General features: G+C 38.4%; 8 protein-coding genes across 8 annotated transcripts; 1 reads left to right on the top strand and 7 right to left on the bottom strand.

Moving 5' to 3' along the window:
• Positions 1 to 13: 13 nt before the first annotated feature.
• C9374_001761 (uncharacterized protein) lies at positions 14 to 436 on the bottom strand (the record flags this gene model as incomplete). Its single annotated transcript, XM_044691104.1, has 2 exons — positions 14 to 161; positions 219 to 436. The coding sequence occupies 2 exons, from the start codon at positions 434 to 436 to the stop codon at positions 14 to 16; spliced, it is 366 nt and encodes a 121-aa protein (XP_044551421.1).
• A 164-nt stretch (positions 437 to 600) lies between these two features.
• C9374_001760 (uncharacterized protein) lies at positions 601 to 1,565 on the top strand (the record flags this gene model as incomplete). Its single annotated transcript, XM_044691103.1, has 3 exons — positions 601 to 796; positions 888 to 1,320; positions 1,376 to 1,565. The coding sequence occupies 3 exons, from the start codon at positions 601 to 603 to the stop codon at positions 1,563 to 1,565; spliced, it is 819 nt and encodes a 272-aa protein (XP_044551420.1).
• Positions 1,566 to 1,646: 81 nt separating this feature from the next.
• Positions 1,647 to 12,690, bottom strand: C9374_001759 (uncharacterized protein; the record flags this gene model as incomplete). The annotated part of the gene is made up of 5 exons (XM_044691101.1): positions 1,647 to 3,298; positions 3,358 to 3,588; positions 3,645 to 12,281; positions 12,348 to 12,375; positions 12,619 to 12,690. 5 exons carry the CDS (start codon positions 12,688 to 12,690, stop codon positions 1,647 to 1,649), a joined length of 10,620 nt encoding a protein of 3,539 aa, XP_044551419.1.
• A 600-nt stretch (positions 12,691 to 13,290) lies between these two features.
• Positions 13,291 to 14,352, bottom strand: C9374_001758 (uncharacterized protein; the record flags this gene model as incomplete). Its single annotated transcript, XM_044691100.1, has 1 exon — positions 13,291 to 14,352. The coding sequence occupies one exon, from the start codon at positions 14,350 to 14,352 to the stop codon at positions 13,291 to 13,293; it is 1,062 nt and encodes a 353-aa protein (XP_044551418.1).
• A 159-nt stretch (positions 14,353 to 14,511) lies between these two features.
• C9374_001757 (uncharacterized protein) lies at positions 14,512 to 15,513 on the bottom strand (the record flags this gene model as incomplete). Its single annotated transcript, XM_044691099.1, has 1 exon — positions 14,512 to 15,513. One exon carries the CDS (start codon positions 15,511 to 15,513, stop codon positions 14,512 to 14,514), a length of 1,002 nt encoding a protein of 333 aa, XP_044551417.1.
• Positions 15,514 to 15,607: 94 nt separating this feature from the next.
• C9374_001756 (uncharacterized protein) lies at positions 15,608 to 19,258 on the bottom strand (the record flags this gene model as incomplete). Its single annotated transcript, XM_044691098.1, has 1 exon — positions 15,608 to 19,258. The coding sequence occupies one exon, from the start codon at positions 19,256 to 19,258 to the stop codon at positions 15,608 to 15,610; it is 3,651 nt and encodes a 1,216-aa protein (XP_044551416.1).
• Positions 19,259 to 19,535: 277 nt separating this feature from the next.
• C9374_001755 (uncharacterized protein) lies at positions 19,536 to 20,954 on the bottom strand (the record flags this gene model as incomplete). Its single annotated transcript, XM_044691097.1, has 1 exon — positions 19,536 to 20,954. The coding sequence occupies one exon, from the start codon at positions 20,952 to 20,954 to the stop codon at positions 19,536 to 19,538; it is 1,419 nt and encodes a 472-aa protein (XP_044551415.1).
• An 89-nt stretch (positions 20,955 to 21,043) lies between these two features.
• C9374_001754 (uncharacterized protein) lies at positions 21,044 to 21,568 on the bottom strand (the record flags this gene model as incomplete). The annotated part of the gene is made up of 1 exon (XM_044691096.1): positions 21,044 to 21,568. The coding sequence occupies one exon, from the start codon at positions 21,566 to 21,568 to the stop codon at positions 21,044 to 21,046; it is 525 nt and encodes a 174-aa protein (XP_044551414.1).
• Between the last annotated feature and the right edge of the window lie 32 nt (positions 21,569 to 21,600).

Raw genomic sequence — 21,600 nt, 5'->3', positions numbered from 1 at the left:
AATTTAACTTATATTAATTTTGCTGAGGTTTTGAACTCCGAGTGTCTCTAATTCCTTTTGCTTCATTTTCAAAACCCATCTTTTTCAATTTCGTGAGAATTTCATCCAAAGATTGTCGTGTTTGCACCATTGTTTGTAATCGTCTGTCAATTTGATGAATTCTTTGTTCACAACAATATTCCAAAAAATTCAAACTCATCACTGCACTCAAAACCTACTGTACAGAAATATCGGTTGTTGAATTTGAAATTTCATTAATTTGATCTCCGAAGGCTGAAACAATCGGATCATATTTAGACACCATCATTCGTGTACATGATGAAATATATTCATCTTGTTTTGATCCTTCCAACAAGGAAGTACACACCCGACTTGTTTCATCCACAATTTTACCCGATCGATCATGAAGCAAATGCTTCACCTCTTGAAAACTCATTTTTTTGAAATTTGATTCAAAACCATCACATGCTTTGTTACTTTTGAAACTATTATCATCGAAGGCGTTCATCTGCTATCGTCAGCAGCCATTTTCATTTGAATTTCAAAGTCACTAGTTGCTACAAGGTGAAAATTCGAAGCAACAAAAATTCAACAAAAAAAATGAGCCAACATCCACCTCAGCAACAACCCGAAAATTCCAAGCTACCGGTAGCCCAAACTGAAGAGGACTACTCTGGTGTATTTGAATCGGACATGTTTCAAGTCGATGAAAACTATTTCAGAAAACCAAGACCAGCTCGTATTGAAGTTTTTAACATTGAACAATCGGATTTTGAAGTAAAGGTTCGACTTTTAGGTAGGTATAAGAAATTTAAAAAGTATCCGTGCATGGAGAGGTATCGGATTGTGCAATTTTTAAATTGATGACCATTAACGTTTCTTCTTAGGTGATCATATTTTGTGGGGAAATTATTTATGGAACGCCTCAAAATGTCTATCCCAACATTTCTATGAAAATCAACATTTAATTAAGGATAAGACAGTGGTTGAATTGGGAGCTGCTGGTGGTTTGCCAAGCTTGACATGTGGAAAATTAGGCGCTAAAAAAGTGGTCATTACTGATATTGGACATGAAGATTTAATTGATAATTTGAAAAAGAATGTTGAATTAAATTTTGGAGAGAATTGTACACATGTAGAAGTGCGACCACATGCTTGGGGAGAAAAATTGGAGGAAACATTTGGAGTTGGAGAAAAGAAGGAAACTTTCGATGTCATTATTTTGAGCGACTTACTTTTTAACCATATTTGTCATCACCAATTGTTGGACAGTTGTGAATATTTATCTCATCCAAATACAATTATTTATGTGAGCTATACGTAAGTGTGATTAGCTAAAATTTCAATTTCAATTTATACTGAAACAATTGATCAGTCACCATCGACCTTGGTTAATTAAGGAAGACTTGAAACTTTTCAAATTGGCCAAAGAAAGAAACTTTTCGGTTGAGCACTATTTCGACAAGAAGTATCCACCCATGTTTGAGAACGATCCTGGTGATGTTGAAGAAAGGTCGACTGTGCATGTGCAAATCATGCGACCTAGGCACATTAGCTTGAATTAAATTTGAAAATTGATTTTTACCAATTTACCTCTTAAACCTTCTTAGCAATAAGAAATGAATTTATTGTTTACCTCACAAAGATTACACAAAAGGTGCATAGCAAACTACATCCTTATAAGTTTGTGAATTGGCGGCATTGATCCACCACTTATTACTTGGTGAAGTGTACACATAAGAAGCAACTACTTGTGGGGAATTATTTGGATAATTGGTTTGCCAATCGGTGTAGCTTGACATGGAGGAGCCATCTGCCCACGAATATGTCTTGCTTGATGAAGAATAGGTGGTTCCAAGGAAGAAGCTCAATGACTCATTCTTTGGTAGTAAATTCATGATAATGGTCTTTTCTGCTGCAGACTGAATCATGGCCAATGAGGCAGATGAGTCCCAATATTTACACAAAGTATTCAACACGGATGAACTGTAAGCTGAACTGAAACGAGTATATACATAGCAACGACCCAATGTGGCACTACATGTTTGATTTCGATACCACCACTGTTCCACATAGGTTGGAGGTTGAGGATTGTAAGTGGAAATTACACTCGATGGTCCCTTAATCGTTCCAACGGCATATTGTGAACCTCCAGAAACTGCAAATGGAATGGTTCCTTCAGTCACCTCGCCCTCTAAAATTAATGAATAAATTCCACTCTTTCCTTTAGCAACGGTATAGCTCTTTGGAAGAGATTCCCATGTGAAACCAGTGTAACCACTAATAGGATCCTGACCAAGATACACTGGGAAGTAAGGAGAATAGGTGTAGAAAGCATCTTGATTGTATCCAGATGCAAGTTGAAGTGTGAACTTTTCGACACCACTTGCTGCACTTGATGAGACAGCTACATTATAAGTGAAATTAGATCGAATCCAATTCGTGTTCAAAATATTCTTATAGACTGAAGTGGATTTTCCAACATAGGTCACTGTATAGCCAGAAGTACTTAATGGAACAAGAGTCTTGGTTTGTGACAATTCGACAGTATTACAAGCATTGTCAACAACGGTTTGATACACTGTACCCAAACTGTTCCAATTCACAGTAATTTGATTGTAGTAGTCGTAATTCATTCTTTGAATTTGTAATTGACCAAAACCTGATGACAAACCACTACCAATACCAATGGCCAATTGTCTCCACTTCCACAAGGCAGATCCAAATCGAGCAATTTCAGGATTACCAAAAGAATTACCAGGTGCCCACGAATTAATATCAGACGATCGGACAGTAGCTTCAGCACATGGATTACATCTGCTTGTTGAACTGGACCAGCTGCATTGAGAGCATGACATGCCAGGGAAACGAGGTGATTTACAGTATGTAGTGGTCACGTTACCATACAGTAATTTGTCAGAAGAATATCGAGAGTCACAAGCTGAGCAGCTACATGGTTCGTTACTTTCACCATCCGTCACATGGATGATAATCTTATTTGTGATATCTTGTCGTCCTTGATTGTAGAGCATCTTGACTGCTTCGTTAATACCAAGATTGCTGGCAGTTCCTGATTTGAGCTGAGAGCAAGCACTGATTGCATTCAAAACAATATCTTTGCTTGTTCCTGAAGTTAATTGCAAGTGGGTTGTCACCGAGGATGCAAATTGAACGATACCAATATTGGTACCTGTTGGAGAAATGTTAGAACCAAAACCAATAGTAATATTGGACATGAATTGCTTCATACTCAACCAGTTAGCATCCGAAATTGAACCACTTCCGTCCAACAAGAAGACTATTATTTGGTAAAGTTAAGGTTATTTCTAAAGTACAAATATTTGTAACAATACATACTTATATCCATATTCAAATAACATTGACAAGAAGTGTACTGAACTGTAACTGTGGCAGATGATGTAGTCTGATCTTGATCTGATTTAATGCTATAAACAAATGTTTGAGCATCACAACTACCTGTCACTGGAGAAACACGAATAATTCTAGCATTGGCAGAATCGCTTGGGTTAAGGATTGAGCATTTTCCGGATGGGCAAGAGTCAATTCCATTGAAAGAAAATGTACCACCTGTCATGAATATAGAAATGATTAAGGTCAATGAAAAAAATGTAAAAAATAATTACCTAAAGAATCGTAGTCATTGCTCATAATGGTTGAAACTGGAATGTCAATATAGGTGTTGTATTTGGTTGACAAAAAGTCGTTGACGCTCATGGGTGGAAGAGCTGTTGGTGTGATGGTCACGTTTGCTGTGACAGTAATTGGATTCACTGGATCGCTATCTACAACACCAACTGTAAACCAGCAACTTGATCCTACGAAAGAAAGTTGTCGTTGGAAGTTAATCTTGTTGGAAACAACACTAATGGATTGCACGAGACCACTTGTGCATGAACCAGTGCTCAAAACGCTTGTCAATGCAAGAGTGTCAGCTGTATCTGGGTCGTCGGCATTGGAAAGTGACAAATAATCCATTGTTTCAACCGAGTTGCTATCTCTTCTCACAGAATACACATAATTGTAGGAAGGAGCATTTGGTGCTTGATTTGCTTGGTTGACATAAATTCTACATGCAACAGTTTGACCAGCTGTATTGGAATAGGAATAAGTGGCATAACAATTATTGTTAAGGCATGATCGAGTGGCTGTTGGATAATAAGTCAACTTGTTGGTTGATGAGTCCTTCGAAATTGATCCCACGCTATTAAGGGTACTTGTGGAAGCCACAGTAATTGTCGCAGGTTCACTTCCAGACAGTTTGACCAAGCTCAATCTAAGATTGTCTTCAAATTGAATGGAGACATCATTCTTGGATGCAGTAATGTAATATTCGACGCAACTCAAAGCACTTCCAGTAATATTGACTGTGTAAATATAGGATGAAGTGAGTTGGCCATCAGTAACATACACATAGAATTGTTGAGCACCAATGAACGAGTTAGAATATGTGAATTTGACAGAGCCATCTGTTCCGCTCATCAAAACCACTGATGTTCCTGAATCTTGATTAGGGAGAAGCGCAACTGATGAAACTGTTACAGTATCTCCATCTGCATCAGTGACACCACTTAATAAATCGGTTAAGGTTACTGTTGGGTTTGAGTAATTTCTAGTCACATTGTTAGTTTTAGATGATCCTTGAGGTGGAGTGTTTCTAATCTCAATAGAGATGGTTCCATAAGTTGTGAGAGAATTGTCCGTACAGCCGTATTTGATAGAATCTGTTGCTCTATAGGCACTGCCATCTGTAGGTTTAACCGTATACGTAATCGAGGTTGAAGGTTTATAGGTGAACGAACCAGCAGCACTATCAGTGACTGTTGTGGTACCCAAGCTTCCTTGTACCACACCTGCAAAGCTTAATGGATCGGAGTCAGGATCTGAGCATTGTGTTAACATGTTAGAGAAGGTCTTGACTTCATTCCATTTCATGGTTGTCGAGGAAGAGGTTGCACTTGGAGCAGTATTGGTAAACGTCAGAGATACAGTGACTGCAGATGAAGTAGCGACACCATCCGTAATGGTATATTTGAAAGAGTCACTTCCTGCACCAGTGGAGGTAGAGTCCACATAGATAATTGATCTCTTGTCAGAGCTAATGGAAAGAGAGGCACTACGAGAAGCTGATACTGAATCAACGCTAGCAATGTAAATATTGTTGTTATCAGGGTCGTTGTCATTTTGTAAAACAGAAAGAGTCAAAGTCTTGGATCTCCAATTATTAGTATATGAATCAGCAACAGCCACAGGTGCATTGTTCGTGAGAGTGATGGAAACAGTTTGAGTAATGGTTTGAGCAGTGTCAGTAATCTTGAATTGGAAGCTGGTTGCTCCTGCAGTGTTGGCAGTTGGAGTATATTTCACAGTTGTAGCATTGAACGATGTAACGCTTCCCATGGAGGGTTGTGAGAAGGAGGAAACCGAAAGTGAGTCACCATCTGCATCGCTTGCACCATAGAGCAAGTTAATTAGGAATCCATTTTGAACAGCAGACCATAAATAAGTGTAGGACAAGTCTCTGGAGGTTGGAGCAACATTTTGAAGTGAAATAGTAATAGTACTGGTGGCTGAATTTTCAAATCCATCGCTAATGACGTAGGTGAAGGTTTGTTGAACAAGATTGCCACTTGGGTTGTTGAAAGTAAAAGTCTTCTTATCACTTGAGAGTGTTAAGGTACCGAGAGATGGCAATGTATAGCTTGAAATCACCAAATAATTACCATCAGCAGAATCTGCATCGGTAGGTTTCAATGCATCACTTCGACCAACCACTGGAATGGACAATGTGTAAGCATTTGAGAAGTGAGATGAAATATCGATATTGTAAGAAACTGGAGCCACGTTGGTCACAGTGACAGTAAACGTAGCGCTTGATGAAGTCCAACCATCAGTGAAAGACACAGTGAAAGTGTCAGTACCCTTCCATGCGGAAGAAAGTTTGTAAGTAACAGCGTTGTTTGAACCCAATGTAACACTTCCTTGATTGACCTTAGTAATGGCAGTAATGGTGACTGTATCCGAGTCAGCATCGCTCAATCTTGAACCTAAGGAAATTGATGTAGGTGACATGACCGTTCTCCAATGATAACTGAATGCTGCAGTGTTAGCAGTTGGAGCATTGTTGTTAATAGTGATGGAAATGGTTCCAGTGACTGTTTCTCTGCTGTCACTAATGACAAAGGTAATGGTTGAAACACTTCCAACAAATCCAGTCTTGGGCGTGTATAAAATTGATCTTCCTCCATCCACAGTCGTTAAGGTACCTTGGCTCGATGAAATTGAAGAATATGATGAGAGGGTGAGAGAGTCTGAGTTGGTGTCAGACGAGTTTCCAACAACGGCAAAAACAATTCCATTGACAGCAGCTGACCATAATCCATTGAACGAGAGATTTTGTGTCGTTGGTCGTGCGTTTGTAACCGTAACTGTAATCTTGGCACTTGTCGTGGTCACACCATCAGAAATTACATAATAAAAAACGTCTTGACCCAACGGAGCTGAGCTAGGGTAGTAGGTGATCTTATTGTTTGCAATAATTGGAGCTGTGGAGGCAAGGGAGCCATATACGGATATAATGGTCAATGAATCTCCATTGGGATCATTGTCATTGGCCAAGACATCTAACACCAATGAGGCTGTATTCCAATGTACAGAGTATGAATCATCAGTGGCTGTTGGAGCATTATTATACACTTGAAGGTTGACGGTGTTTGGAACGTCACCATTTGATGCATCATCAGTTACTACATATGAGAAGGAAAGAGAACCTGTGAAAACGATACCTGGTGCTTGAATTGTCACATTGGTCGAAGATCCCGATCGAACTGTCACGGTTCCAACAGAAGGTTGAGAAGAAATGCTTTTCACACGAATAGTATCTCCGTTTGCATCTGAATCAGCAGGAGTCAAATTCAATACATCCAAATCAAATCCATCTCTAAATGATCTCCACAACACATTGTAACTTTTAACAGCAGCCGTTGGAGGAGTGTTTGTAGTTGTAACTGTAAGGAGTGCAGAAGTATTTTTCAGTCCATCACTACAAACATAGGTCATTGAAATACTACCAATTGTTGAGGATGGAACATAAGTAACAACATTGTTAGAAATGGAATACGTTCCTTGTGAAGGTTGTACACCTGTATAAGTTTGTAAATTAGCAGAATCCGCGCTATCTGCATCTCCAATCGAGGAAACAAGGCTAGTAACGAGGTTGGTTCTCCAGTGTGTAGTTGCCGTGACAGCACTCGCTGTTGGAGTGGTATCGTAAACAGTACAAGTCACATTGATACTAGAGGATCCTGAACTGGAAGTGTATCTCAAGGTGAAAGTTTCGACACCTGTGAATTTGTAAGCTGGAGTGTAAGTAATATTCTTTCCATTGGATGAAACTACGACTGATCCTTGCATGTCTGGAGCTGAAATTAGTGTAGAATCGAGAGTAAGTGTATCGGTCGAGTTAATTCTTGAAAGAGGATCCAATACAATTCCACTAAAGCATGCTCTCCAATGCACGTCATAAAATTGTTCAGTGTCCCTTGGTACAGTACTCTTGATTTGAACTGTGACAGTTGCAGTTGATGTCTTCAATCCATCAGAAATGGTGTAAGTGAATGTATCAGTTCCAACGCTTGTTACAGAGCTTGGTGTTGGGAAATATTTAATCTTTCCTGATTGAATGGTGGCAACTCCTGAGCCATACAAAGTGGAGGCACTCGTTTGAGTGATAGCGAGATAGGGAAGATCCTCAACGTCACTATCGGTTGCAAGAGACAATACATCAATCAAGATTCCACTTTGAATATTCGCACCGTAGTATTGTACGGTCAATGGAGAAGCAACAGGAGCGTTGTCATAGGATGTTGTGGTCAATTTTTTGGTGTCAGAATCCAATCCGTCTGAAAGTTTAACATAACAATCTTCAGTACCCTCAAATGATGTATGTTGGTATTGAACAAGTTTGATCGATCCAGAAGTGACCAAAGAACAAGGACCAGATTGGACCGTTGGAATAAGAGTGTCTCCATCGCTATCGGTTGGAGTATTGTAAACAGTATAGGACACACCAGCAGAAGCAGCTCTCCAATGAACAGTCTTATTTTGATTTGCAATACTTGGGACATTAAGGTTGGTAATTGTAACGGAGACTGTTGCAGAATTAAAGGAATCTTGAGCTCCATCATTGACCTTGTAGGTAAATGTCTTTGTTTCCTTTGTTGGTGTTGATGCCAAGGTATATCTCACTTGATTGCTGACAATAGAACAAGATCCTTGTGAAGGTTGTGTGATGGAACTGACAGAAAGAGCATCACCATCGCTGTCTACATCGTTATTCAATACTGCAATGTCAATGCTAGAAGTAGACCAATGCACTGAAACAGAATCAGCAACAGCAATAGGTCGATTATTTGTCACGTTCACTGTCACGGTTTGAGAAGAAGTGGAAATTCCATCGGTGATGGTGTATTGGAAACTATCAAGCCCAACACGACCTTGGATAGGTCTGTAAAGAGCTTTTCCAGAGCTGACAGAAACAGTACCTAGTGATGGAGTTGTGAATGGACTGGAGGCAAGAGACAATGAATCAGCATCACTATCTGTACAGCCAGACAACACATCAATAGTAACACCTGTAGAATAACTAGACCAAGGAGTACTAATTGATTTAGCAGTTGCTACGGGAGCAGCGTTTTGAATATAAATTCCAAAACTTTGATTCTTTGAGGCCCATCCATCTGTGTATTCAATGGTGAAGGAAGAAGTTCCAAGAATGGCAGGAGATGGTAAAGTCCATGTGACTTGTTTAACTCCAGCGAGTGTGCTCACACTTGGAGTACCATAACTGTTAGCAGAGGAAACAATTCTAAAATCAATGACATCATTATCAGTGTCAGTAATATTGGCCAATACATTAATAGTTGTACTGGTGGTAGTCCAATGAATGGAAGTGGTGAAGGGACTAGCGACTGGTTCAGCGTTTTGTACATGGATGATCCAGTACCTTGTTGTGGTACGTAAACCATCTGTGAAAACAATGGTAATCGTTGCATTTCCTGTGAAACCTGAAGTTGGAGTAAATGTGATAGAATTTCCTGATTGTGAGATGGATCCACCGCTGGCAATGGTAACCTGTGAAATGGAAACAGTATCTTCCTTATCTGAGTCAACAGCATTGCACAATACAACAACATCTCTTGTATAGCCTGAAGCAACTACATCGAAATGTTTTTGCTCATAATAATTGGAAGCCGTTGGAGCATTGTCATAAACAGTCATTACCACTTGTATTTGAGCAGTTTGAGCTCCATCGGTAAGAGTAAGGTTGAATGAGTCAGTTCCTAAATAGCCATTACTTTGCTTGTAATTGACATTTGGAACAGTGGTTGAATTACCATTCGAGATGGTGACCGTACCATGTTGTGGAGAAACAGATGCCGTTGTGAGTAATTGAAGAGAGTCTCCATCAGTGTCAATAGGTTGAGGAACATCATAAATATTGATTTGTGTTCCTGAACTTTGAGTCGACCAGTGAACAGATTTAGTAATTACTCTGTTCTTTGGAGCATCATTGTTTGTGGTTATCAATGACACTTGAGCTGATTGACTGGAGAGAGTTCTATCTGTACAAGTGTAAGAAATTGTTTGAGTTCCCAATGACTCAAAGGTTGGAGAAAAGATTAACTTGTTGCTTTGTGCATTCTTTGTGACAGTGCCCTTAAAGTTGCTTGGAGTAGAAACAGTTGAAATTGTCAATGGATCGTTATTTTCATCAGAATCATTTTGTAAGACATCTAGCTCAACATTTGATGATCTCCAATGCATGGTAAAAACGTCATTGGCAGCAATTGGAGCCTTATCTGTCACTTGTACAGTCACAACTCCAACACTAGTCTTTCCATAATCACTCACCACATATGTAAAAGTATCATTTCCTGTGAAATTGTTAAAGGATATGCTTGTATAAGAAAGAGCATCACTTCCATCCGCTAATTGAACTCGAGTAACAACACCTTTGGAGGGCTGAGTAAAGGACTCAATGTGAAGAGCATCACCATCATCATCGGCATCATTGGCAAGAACTGGAATCACGACAACATTGTCAAACCAATGAACAGAAGCAACGTCGGCAGTAGCTTTTGGTGCATTGTTCACCACAATAACTTTAACGTTAGCTGTATTGGAATTGTCAATTCCATCTGATACAGTATAAGTGAATGTTGCTTCTCCTGTGAAGCCATTAGGAGGAGTGTAAAGCACCTTTTTACCACCTTGGAAACTTGAAACTGTTCCTTGAGATGGAGTAGACAATGTCTTAATAACGAGGTTGCTCTTATCACCAGGATTGATGTCTTGGTCATTGTTCAATACTTCGATTGCAATGCTTCTATTCCAAGAAACGGTGGCTTCATCTGCAACAGCAACAGGAGCATCATTGATGACATTGATAGTCACTTTGGCATAGTTGGAAACAGCACCTTCAACATCACTAATAGAATAGGTGAAATAATCAATATAGGTTTGATTCAATGCTTGATAATTGACCAAAGAGCTCGAGGAGGAAATTCCAATTGTAACACCTTGTGAGCTAGTCGTGGCGTCATTATACTTGATAACATCATTGTTTGGGTCAGCATCATTGGCAATCAAATTGAAGCTTCCGAGCCATCCCTTGGAAACAGTCACAACATCATCCTTTGCGATTGGTGGAGAATTTGAAACAGAAACCATTAAATATCCGGTAGTTTGGAAAATACCTTCAGTAGAACCATCTCGATTAGTATTGGAAACATAGTATGGAGCTACATCAGTTCCAGTGAAATCATGTGCTGGAATATACATGACATTATTGTCATCCAATTTTCTAATTTCACCTCCGTGAAGAGTGGCAAGAGAGGTAAAAGTGAGCTTCAAGATATCACCAGCAGCGCTATAGTCGTTGGCTACTACATTAACGGTTACATTAGAATTCTTTGCACATAGAGCAGTGTCATTATTGGCAACAGGTGGAACAGGTGTGACATTAATGGTAATCTTGGCAGTGACTAAATCAATGGTGTCAGTAATCTTAATTTGGAAGCTTTCAGAATAAACATTTCCACTCTCTGGAGTGTAAACCAACTTGTATGTATTGACCTTGACAGGATAAAAATCTTTGGTCACGTAATTGACTTGACTCATGACAGAGTATTCAACAAGTTGGAAAGTACCTCTAGTTGGCTTTGTTAGTAAGGAAACATAGACGGTATCCAGCATGTCAGAATCCAAATAGGTAAGGTCTAGCATGTTATTGGTCGAATTCTTAGCAACATTAAACACTCGATCCCCGCCTTGAGGAGGAGTATTCACAATCTTAATAAAAACAAAACTGTTACCAGTGAGAGATCCATCAAAGTTTTGATACTCCCACGAATCAGTTTTGGGTTCTATTTGTGGTGGGGGAATGTATGTAATATTTTTCTTATCGTCTGAAAGAATTACAGTTCCAATAGAACCTGCACCAGCTGAATAAATCGTAACGTCATCGTTGTTAATGTCATAATCGTTGGCTAAAATATTAAGAACTGCCATGTCATTCTTAGTAACAATGTAATAGTCAGGAACACAAACTGGAGCGTCATTGGCCACAGTAACATGAATATTTGCGGTCGCAGTTGCATTTCCATCAAAAACAGAATAGGTGAATGTATCTTCACTGTTGAATCCTTTTGGTGGAGTATAATATACATAGAGGGAATCAAAAGAAACGGAAGATTCATTCACACGGGGAGCACCAACAGCAGAAACCACCAAATCATCGCTATCTGGATCAGAAATGATGGCACCGCTATCAGAAACATAACGGAACACATCGAACGCATTCTTAATGGAATTCTTGCTTACAGTATATTGTAAATTAATCAATTCAGGTGGACGATTCAAAATCTCAATATTAACTTGAGCAGAGGCAATCACATATCCATTGGTAACATAATAAGTAAAACTGTCATTACCAGCAAAGGATCCACTGGATGTGTAAACCACTTTTCCACCTCCTGTCATGACAGCTGAGCCATGAAGAGGTTGTGTCACGTTGACCAATGTCAAATTCAAACTCTTAGGGTCAACATCATTTAATAAGGGATAAATAGTGAAAGGACGGCGCTTATAGACCTGAGCATAATCATCCTTAGCAGTTGGACCAGAAACACCAGCAGATACAGTGACCATAATAATGGTGACAACGACTGAGGTGACCACCATTGCAGAAATCACACCTCCAACTGTTTATCATGCATGAACAAGTTTTAGAAATTCAAACAATTTAGAAGAATAACGTTCTTACATACCAATGGTTTGGGTGATAGTTCCTCCTTTCTGAAATGTTGTTGAAAAGGAGTGAGAGAGAAGAAATGTTACATTCATGAATTCATTGTGTTGCCATTTAAGAGTTCAGTTTGCAGCAATTCCACCATCATGACCCATTAATGAACATTTACAGTCCATGTAACGTTTTTCAAGATAAAGTGTTGAATGTCATGCCCCATCAATACACGGCAACGACGATTATTTCAACCACGACACGAATGACTACTACAAAACATTCTCATCAGTACTTACCAACAAGGAAAGGTTGACTCCAAACATACTTCTACCAACAGTGGTAGAGCTAAAAGTAATTTGTTCTGGCATTTGATAATGTTCGTTTGATATCTAGTTGTATGAATGAATTGTTTGGTACGACCTAATGGTTCTTCTCTGGTCGATGTCGTTGAAAGAAGTAGCGAGTGGTTGTTGAAAAACTATCGCAAAATGAACTCGACAGCGACTCTACTACAACACCCTTCAATAAATATGAACGAGAGAGTGGTTGTTTTTTTCTTGAGTTATTCTTCTAAGGAATAAATAACTGTCACTACTTGTCATCCACAAAAGGTGTACAGCATCTTAAAAAGACAAATTAGAGCAAGTAAAAAGAGACATGTCTCTATGGTGCACAAATGTTCGCTCTGAAAAAGAAATGGTTTTATAATTCAATGGAAGGCGACCAGTACTAATTTGTCCTTGTTTGCATCTGGAGTGAGTCCGCCTGTTAGAGCTAGCGAGAAACAATCCGACTGTGATGATTCAAAGGATATTGCTGATTCGCTGCTCATTTGTTGTTGGATGACAATTTGCTCATCATCGGAGGCACTTGTTAATTGGAAAATTTGCTGGATTAATCGTCATCATCATTTCGCATTTTTTAATTTCATAATTTTATTTCATCATTCATCGTGTTGTGAATTTCCCTTAATCCAGTCTCTCTGTGATTTTCATTGAGAAATCAACCTTTACACCACCTCCCTCAGTCAGGATACCCATCGACAAGACATGAACATGTTCACAATGTTTCAAATAATCTAAAATGGTTTCTGGATTCAATCCTCCACTCACTTCAATAACTAAATTTGGAAATTCTTTGACCAACACACTGGCTGCTTCTTGAGCTTGAATAGCATTGAAATTATCTAACATGACCACATCTGCTCCAGCAAGGGCTGCTTGTCTTGCATCTTCCAAAGATCGACATTCTACTTCAATTTTCTGTGTATTTAATCCACATAACATTTTTGCTCGTTTCACACAATTGGCAATAGAACCTCCACATGCATCAATATGATTATCTTTTAACATGACCATTTGAGAAAGATCCATTCGGTGTGGCTTGCATCCTCCAACCAGAACTGCATACTTTTCAAAATGTCGAAGGCCAGGAGTTGTTTTTCTTGTCGCTGCAATTTCACCTCTAAATTTACCTCCTTTCTTTTCAGAAGTTTCTTCAATTCTTAATTCATTGACTCGATGGCATATGGAGGCAACACCACAGAGATGACTCAAAATATTTAAGCATAATCTTTCGACTTGAAGTAATTGATACACTGGGCCATCGACGACTGCAATTGGTATTTTAGTTTTTTCACATTGACTTTGTGAAGGATATTTGAGAGTCTTTCCATATTCACTTATTAAATGTGTCACCAATTGATCATCATTCAAATTGTCACCTTCTCGAACAAGCCATTTCACTGTAAGCCCTGAAAAACATTCTTCAAACAAGAGAGTTAAAATTGGAATTCCGCACACAATCACCGAAGTAGGATTATTACTACTACTCTTCTTCATCTTGTAAAAGATGGTGGAACGTTGATGAGAATCTCCGACAATGGCTGCACTCACATCAAATGCTGGAATATCCTCTCGGATCCAATCTTTTAATTTTTCAATGATGAGAGGCTTTGGTGGAAGCATGAATTGAAGGGATTGAGTGTGGAGGAGCATGTCGGATGATGATGGGATTTGTGGTTGACTCATTTTGTTTGAAAGTCAAGTGGATTCCGATTTGTCCTCTCTCTCGTTTTTAACTGAGAAATTGCATTGCCCAAATTCTCAAATCCAATTCTCAAACTTGATCAATCAAAGAACGAAGCGAGAATGAGAATATGCAATATTATTCAACATTGTTGCAATCATTTATTCACCCTTGTAATTTGGTTTACGCTTTTCCTTAAAGGCTGTCAATCCTTCAATTCTATCCTTGGTTGGAATCACTTGGGCATAACACAATTCTTCCGTCTTCATGGCATTGGCAACATCCAATTGAATTCCTTGCTGAATAGCTTGTTTGGCCATCTTGACAGCAATAGGTCCATTTTGAGAGATTGGTTTACCATATTGTTCAACAATGTAATCAATCAATAATGAATCCTCATTGGCGCTTGTAGTTTGATCCACCACGAGAACATCATTTAAAATTCCGTATTTTTCAAAAGCTTCTTTCACGTTAATCTTTTTAGCAGTGTAAATCAATTCTTTAGCTTTGCTTACACCAATTAATCTTGGAAGTCTAACAGTACCTCCAGCTCCTGGAATGATGGCAAGAGATGTTTCAACCAATCCATAATAGGGCAATAAATTTTCTGCTTGCTTATTCAGAACACCAACTCTGAAATCGCATGCAAGTGACAGCTCCATTCCTCCTCCCAAGCAGTATCCATTGATAGCTGCAATTGTTGGAATTGGTAAATTTTCCACATCATTCATCAAATTACGAAGCTTGGTCACAAATTGACTTGTTTGTTGTTGAGTCATTTGTGATCTCTCTTTCAAATCTGCACCTGCACAAAATGTTCCCTTCACAGCACTGTTAATAATCAAACAACGAATTTGATGCTCCGTATGATTGAATTTTACAAATTCCAAACAAGACAACAATTCATTTACCATATTTACGCCCAAGGCATTTCGTTGTTGTTGTCTATTGAATGAGAGTACGGCGACATTTGGATGCTTTTCATTTGGTAATTCAAAAATAACATCTTGTAAAGAGGAGGGAACAGCAGAGAGTTGGAACCCATTTTGATGAGTGCTGAATTGCCGAACAGCTTGATCCGATAATCCCAACATTTTCTTGATGGAACGCTGTACTTGTAAAGATGATGAGATGGGTCGCAACAAGAAACCTCTTTGAAGCATTTTTTTTAAAGGTGGTGGGAACAACTCGTTGCCTGACCAACACAACACCTCACTGTGTTGAAAATTCCATGAAATTCAATGATGATCAATGTATTCAAAAATTTGGTGTTGTAAGTCCCCATATTAGTGGAACAAAAACACTTATAATCACCCAATAGATGATGGTGAGGGGTAATCCTGCCTTAATATAATCGAAAAACGTATAACCTCCAGGTCCCATAATTAACAAATTTGCTTGATAACCAATTGGAGTGGCGAATACACTCGAAGCTGCATACGTGACACACATGGCCATACAACGTGGATTCAGTCCGTTCGCTCTTGCCACTGCCAAACCTAATGGTAAACAAATAGCAACAGCTGCATTGTTGGTGATGATAGAGGTCACCCCCAACGTAATGAACACAATGCATGCAGGCAGCAAGATGAGAGGCATATTCATCAACCTTAAAATTTCTGTTAAGGCCTCTGCCACTCCACTCTGAGTAATAGCGGTAGCAATTCCAAATGAAGCACCGACCATGGCTACCAATCTCCATTCAATACAATCCACTGCTTTTGTTGGAGAGATGAGACCAAACAAGATTACCACACAAAAGGTCACCAATGTACATTGAACCATCGAAATCCCTGCAACGGCACATGCAATCATGGCAAGAAAGAAGACAAAGATCCAATGTTCCCACCACCACAAATTGAGAGTTTTGTGAGTGCATGGTATTTTCCATACGAAACGTTTGGAACTGAACGGATCATGATATGGTGATACGTTATTGATTCGAGATATTAAATAAAATTCTCGAAGAGAGTCATGATGATTGAGATAGAATCGAGTCTTTCCCAAAACAAGTATTGTGTCACCAATGCAAACAGTGTGGAGAGTTAAATCATGATCTGTCTTGGTCATGGTTGTTTTTTCTGAATGCTTAACGGTACTTTCATCCGAAATTAATGTTGTACTGGAATTCACTTGACGTATTGCGAGTACTTTGACTTGATATCGTTTTTCAAAGGTGTCATAATTTTCGCCAATGCACACATTAGAAGGCCCAACCACAACTTCAAAAAATTCAAATTCATTGGCATTCACTCCTTCCTCCTTGTTTTCTGAGCCCTTATTAAATCTCAAGCTAAATCTCTTTCTAGGAGTAGTTGGAGTGTTCGGTGTGTTGGGTGTCGTAGTCGTGGGAGCTAATGAATTTACCTCAAGTGACTTTTTTTCGGAGGCTTGTTCTACATTCTTCTTTTTTAAATTCAAATAGAGCTGGTTGGTTACCTCGTTGTTATGTGAATCAGTAAGAGCTGTGGGAGATTCAATGAGCATATCCATGGAATTGCATGAATTCACGTTGCTGCAACTGCTTTGAGAATTTCTTCCTTCTTCAATGTTTTCCACAGACAACGAGCCGTTATTGGTGACAGATTCTGTATTCTTGGTATCGAAGACTTGACACTTGGAAGTTAGCTCCTCTCCAATAATAACATTATCTTTGGTCTCATCACTCACACAATCAACCATCATGGAATGCAACTTTAAAATGGAATCTGAAAGACCTTTAAATACTAAAATGTCATTCTTTTGAATAACTTCGTTGGGAGCAACTGGTGCAATATTCCTCAAGAAGGAGATACCCAGAGATGCTTGAACTTCATTGGCATCAGTAGTTTTAGGGGAAATCATTGAATCGCTGTTCGATTTCACTACAGTACTTCCACTTTCATTGGTATTACTACTGGAATCTGAAGATGTTGTTTGCTCGAGTGCTGTTGATGATTGCATCTTTTCATCTGTATTTGCAGGATCATGTAAGGATGATGATTGCACATTTCCCTTATCAATTGAATTAGGAAGGTGAGGCCCTAAAGAAACAGCTGAATGCTCCATTTCGTCTTTCGATCGCAGTTCTTCCCTAAGAATGGCCTCCAACTCAAATTGTTTTCCTAATTCTAATTTTTGAAGAATTTTCTCCTTAGTGGATCCATTTAAAGTTACGAACAATTGGTAAGCCTTGGAACGTTTGGGTTGAGACTCTAAGTTTGACATTTTCACCAAGGAAATAAACTTTTCAGAGCGTTCCTTATGCTTAGGCTTTTCTTTTTTAGCCATGTTGGAAATTCCAATCAATGAAGACAATTTTGAAGTATTGAGTTTAGGCTTGACTCCTTCTTTTGGCGAAATCCATAACACATAAAAACAGCAATAAATTATAGTCCCAATTGCTAATATCGATCCAACATAAACAAACTCATAAAATGTCAGCGGAGAATACCCGTACTGAGTATAGATACCATTCGCAACAATACTAGCTGATGTTCCGATATAGGTAAGCAGTCCACCACCTGCTGTACAATATAATAACGTCATTAGAAATTTAGAAGATGATAATTTGTGTTGTTTTGCCCATTCCATAATGATGGGAATTCCAGTAGCAACCACCGGAGTGTTAGAAACAAACGCACTGAACACTGTAAATACAAGTCCAATTCTCAACGTCGGAAGCATCAACGAGACATGATTCAAGAACGCATTTTTCTTATTTTTGAATCGAACGGGACTTCCGAACAGGAGAGATGAAAATTTCAACACCAACGAATTTTCACTCAGAGGCTTCACAATTGGAAATAATAAGGCAACAATCAGAGTTCCTGAATTGGAGAAGCCACTCAAAGCATCATTTAAACTGACAATTCCAGCCAAATGAAAGATAACCAAAGTGAGAGTGACCACAAAATAAGGTCTCCATATGGAACTCACCAAAACTACCAACATTAAAAGAACCATTCCTAAAACGAACCATAAACGCCATGAATTCCAAGCGAAGGCAATCACAGGAGATTTTGAACCGCATGAATTGGTCAGAGGAAGAGATGAGGTGCGAATGGAAGAAACTTGAATGGAAGTGTTAAACGATTGCAATGATGAGAAGGAATATTTCTTTTGAGAGGATGTCAAAAGTAAATACATGTCGTGTTGTTGAAGTGCAGACATGTTGTTGGAATACAAGGTTAAAAGTTGATTCATGATTTGAGTATTGTTCAATTCCAAAGTCAACCACTGAATATAATATTCATGTTCAAATAATTCTGGAAGATCTAAATATTTGGAAATATTCAGAAATGCACTGAAGACAGAGGATCCATTTAAATGGAACAGCATTTTGTCAACATTTAAATCCATTCCATATTTGTTTTGCAAAATAGAAACGGGATACTCTTGAAGAATCATTTCTCTAGAATTGGGAATGAACAATTCTTGTGAAAAGCGAGTTTTCAACAAATTCGAATGAATGACTCTATAATAAAGAATAGAAGTGATATTGTCAGCTGTCGTGCTTGTGATATTAAAAGAGTAGAGGACTTGTTCATCGAAAAGGAATCTCCAAGACAAGGTATTCTTTTGATGATCATATGTGAAAGAAGAAAAGCAAATGGTGAAGGTCGCATCTGTGGTGTTTTCCTGTGCTCGTTCCAACTCCATTAAAGAAGAAGTATCATACCATGCATTAAGCTCCTGAAGCGAAGAAGTAGACTGCGTGATATTTTGTGTGAACTCGGTTAGGAATTGATAGGCTGATGTTTGTGCTTGTACAGGACACATGAAAGATGTATTATTGATGCTGTCATGTGAACCGAATTGAAGGAAAACAATCACAGCAAGAATGAGCGTTGAGAACAGTAACGAAGCTTTGGAATATGTTTTGGTAATAAAACACTTAAAGAATGCGTTTAGTTTGGGCCTATGCATGATATCAGTCAATCTTCAATAATGTACAATGAATAATGTTGAATGCATTTACAAGCAATGATCTATTGTGAACGACAGTGTGGTAGTGTTTGAGCGTTTTTTTCATTTAAAATTGATGCTGTTCGCTCTCAAAAGATTCTTTTACAAGCCATGCATGTCCATTTTCAGACAGTTCACTCCAATCGATAAGGTTCACATTTTCTGTTTCGACAACAACGTTGCAACTCCGAACCCAATGGCCTCCTTTCAACGTTCAACGCTCTACTGCATGCTGGTTTTAAAGGTATTGAGCAAACTCAGTCTTGATAAGGTAAACAAGATAGTAACTCATGGGTGAGCATGATTCGAGTAGCATTTGTTTTGGAGTGAGTCCATCGTTATTTCTGGTCAGTAAGAGATTTGGAGCTTTTCTGATGAGGGACAATACCAATTCTCCATCGAGCAGGGCATAATTATCATCACCTACACTCTTCAAGTAAAGATGAAGTATTGAATCTCCATTGGAATCTAGATGAGTTCCGATCATGGTATGAAATTGTTCGGCACTCATCTTTTCCATTAATCGTTTTGGAACAAATTTTTGATTGACATTACATCTCAATAACACACTGACGAATAAGGGAAGAGTCATAGTAGAGGAATATTGGACTCTTCTGTCTGAGGTAGTGAATAAATGAATGATCATTTCTTCATTCTCGATCAAGTAATACGAAAGTATTAAATCCAAATCGGTCCATCCACTGACTAGCATCTTTTGTAATAAAAGAGAAAATACATAATTTTCATCCACATGTTTGTATCTTTGAGACTGGAAAAGCAAATATGGTAATAGGTGTTGGGAGTGTTTGGTATTGGATTTGAAGATAAAAGGTAGCTCTTTTTCTTGTTTTGGAAAATCCCAACCATAGCTCAGTATTAACAGAGGCAATGCATCCATTCTACGTTGCATAGTTGTGTCATGTGACATGTTGAACAATCTTCCATCTTGAAACTCGTTACATAAAAACACCAAATATTGCAAGAGGCATTGTCCCAAAACAGATTTTCCCATCTCGTCTTCAAATTCAATGCACTCAATTGGAAAATTCAAATCAAGGCACAAATATTTCAAGAAACGTTTTGCATTCTCCAAGTCTTCGATTGCCAAGTTCCAAATAAAAGACCATAAACTCTTAATGGGATTGTCATGGTTGACAGATGGCTTTTTTTTGTAGTTCAATATTCGATTGGATGCCACAGACATGTTATCCACAATCTTCATAGCTACTCTCTTATCTAACTTGTCAAATCCTCTTAGCTCGGATTCATATGAGGAGCCCCAAGGATCTTGCTTGGGAGCATCTCCATTCGATATTAAAAGGAATTGCGATGAACAAGTCACAATTTCATGTTTCAGAGATAGCTTTTTGGTTTCGTGGCTGAAGAGTTCAATGGATGGATTTGAAAATCCATACTTTTGAGTCAATTCATCTTTGACACACAGTTGAGAACTCTTGTGTGAAGGACTTGAAAAAAAGTCATTGTCATTATCATCAATATGGTCATCAAACAATAATGACTTTTTCAATGATCCAGTCACCGTAAACACTTTTGAAGGATCTTCGTCGAGATGTCTCAGTCGTTCATTCAATTCTGTGAAAAAAACACTATTCATAGATAATGAAATCTTATTTTCTCTGTATAACTGTTGAAGCATGGAATAAAATCCTATGGCAGTGGTGTATATCGTTCTATTTTCACATCCTAAAACGAGAGAGTTTGATTCTAAAATCTTTTTCATCATTCTCACGTTAAAGCTCTTAAAAGTCTCATTTTGTGAAAGGTCACAAATGGTAAATCCCAATAACTTTCAAATTTGGCATGTCTTTTCACAATTCCAGATGGAAGTTGAATGATTCGTTGATGAATAGCCTCAGCTTTAAACTTTTTCCATTTCGACCAAGTTGGAATAAATTCAATCATATAAAAGATGAGATCCAAATTCAAATGAGAACGAATCAATGTAAGAAGAAGAACAAGATCAGTTGGTGTAGGATCATTGAGCTCTACTTGATTCATCGCTGCTTGTACAAGATCCTCTCGAATCCAGCTCTTTACTTTTCCACAAACATTTTGATACTTGTTCGGAATTTCATCATCATTGAACTCGTGATCATCATCATCATTCCAAAAATGTTCCATCCATTGCACGACATTAAATTGTGAAAGATCCTTCTCAAAGGTATTGTTTTGCCATCTTGCATGGGGTGGTTCACGTGGACCAAAAAGAAATTCTTCACTCAATTCATCATAGTCACCAAACAAGCTCATTGTTGAAAGATTTTTTTATGTGGAATTTTAAT

The sequence above is a fragment of the Naegleria lovaniensis genome (assembly GCF_003324165.1).
Source record: "Naegleria lovaniensis strain ATCC 30569 chromosome Unknown tig014, whole genome shotgun sequence".
NCBI classification, from domain to species: Eukaryota; Heterolobosea; class Eutetramitea; order Acrasida; family Naegleriidae; genus Naegleria; species Naegleria lovaniensis.
Note: the sequence above shows the minus strand (reverse complement) of the source record. Positions and strands in the feature narration are given on the sequence as shown.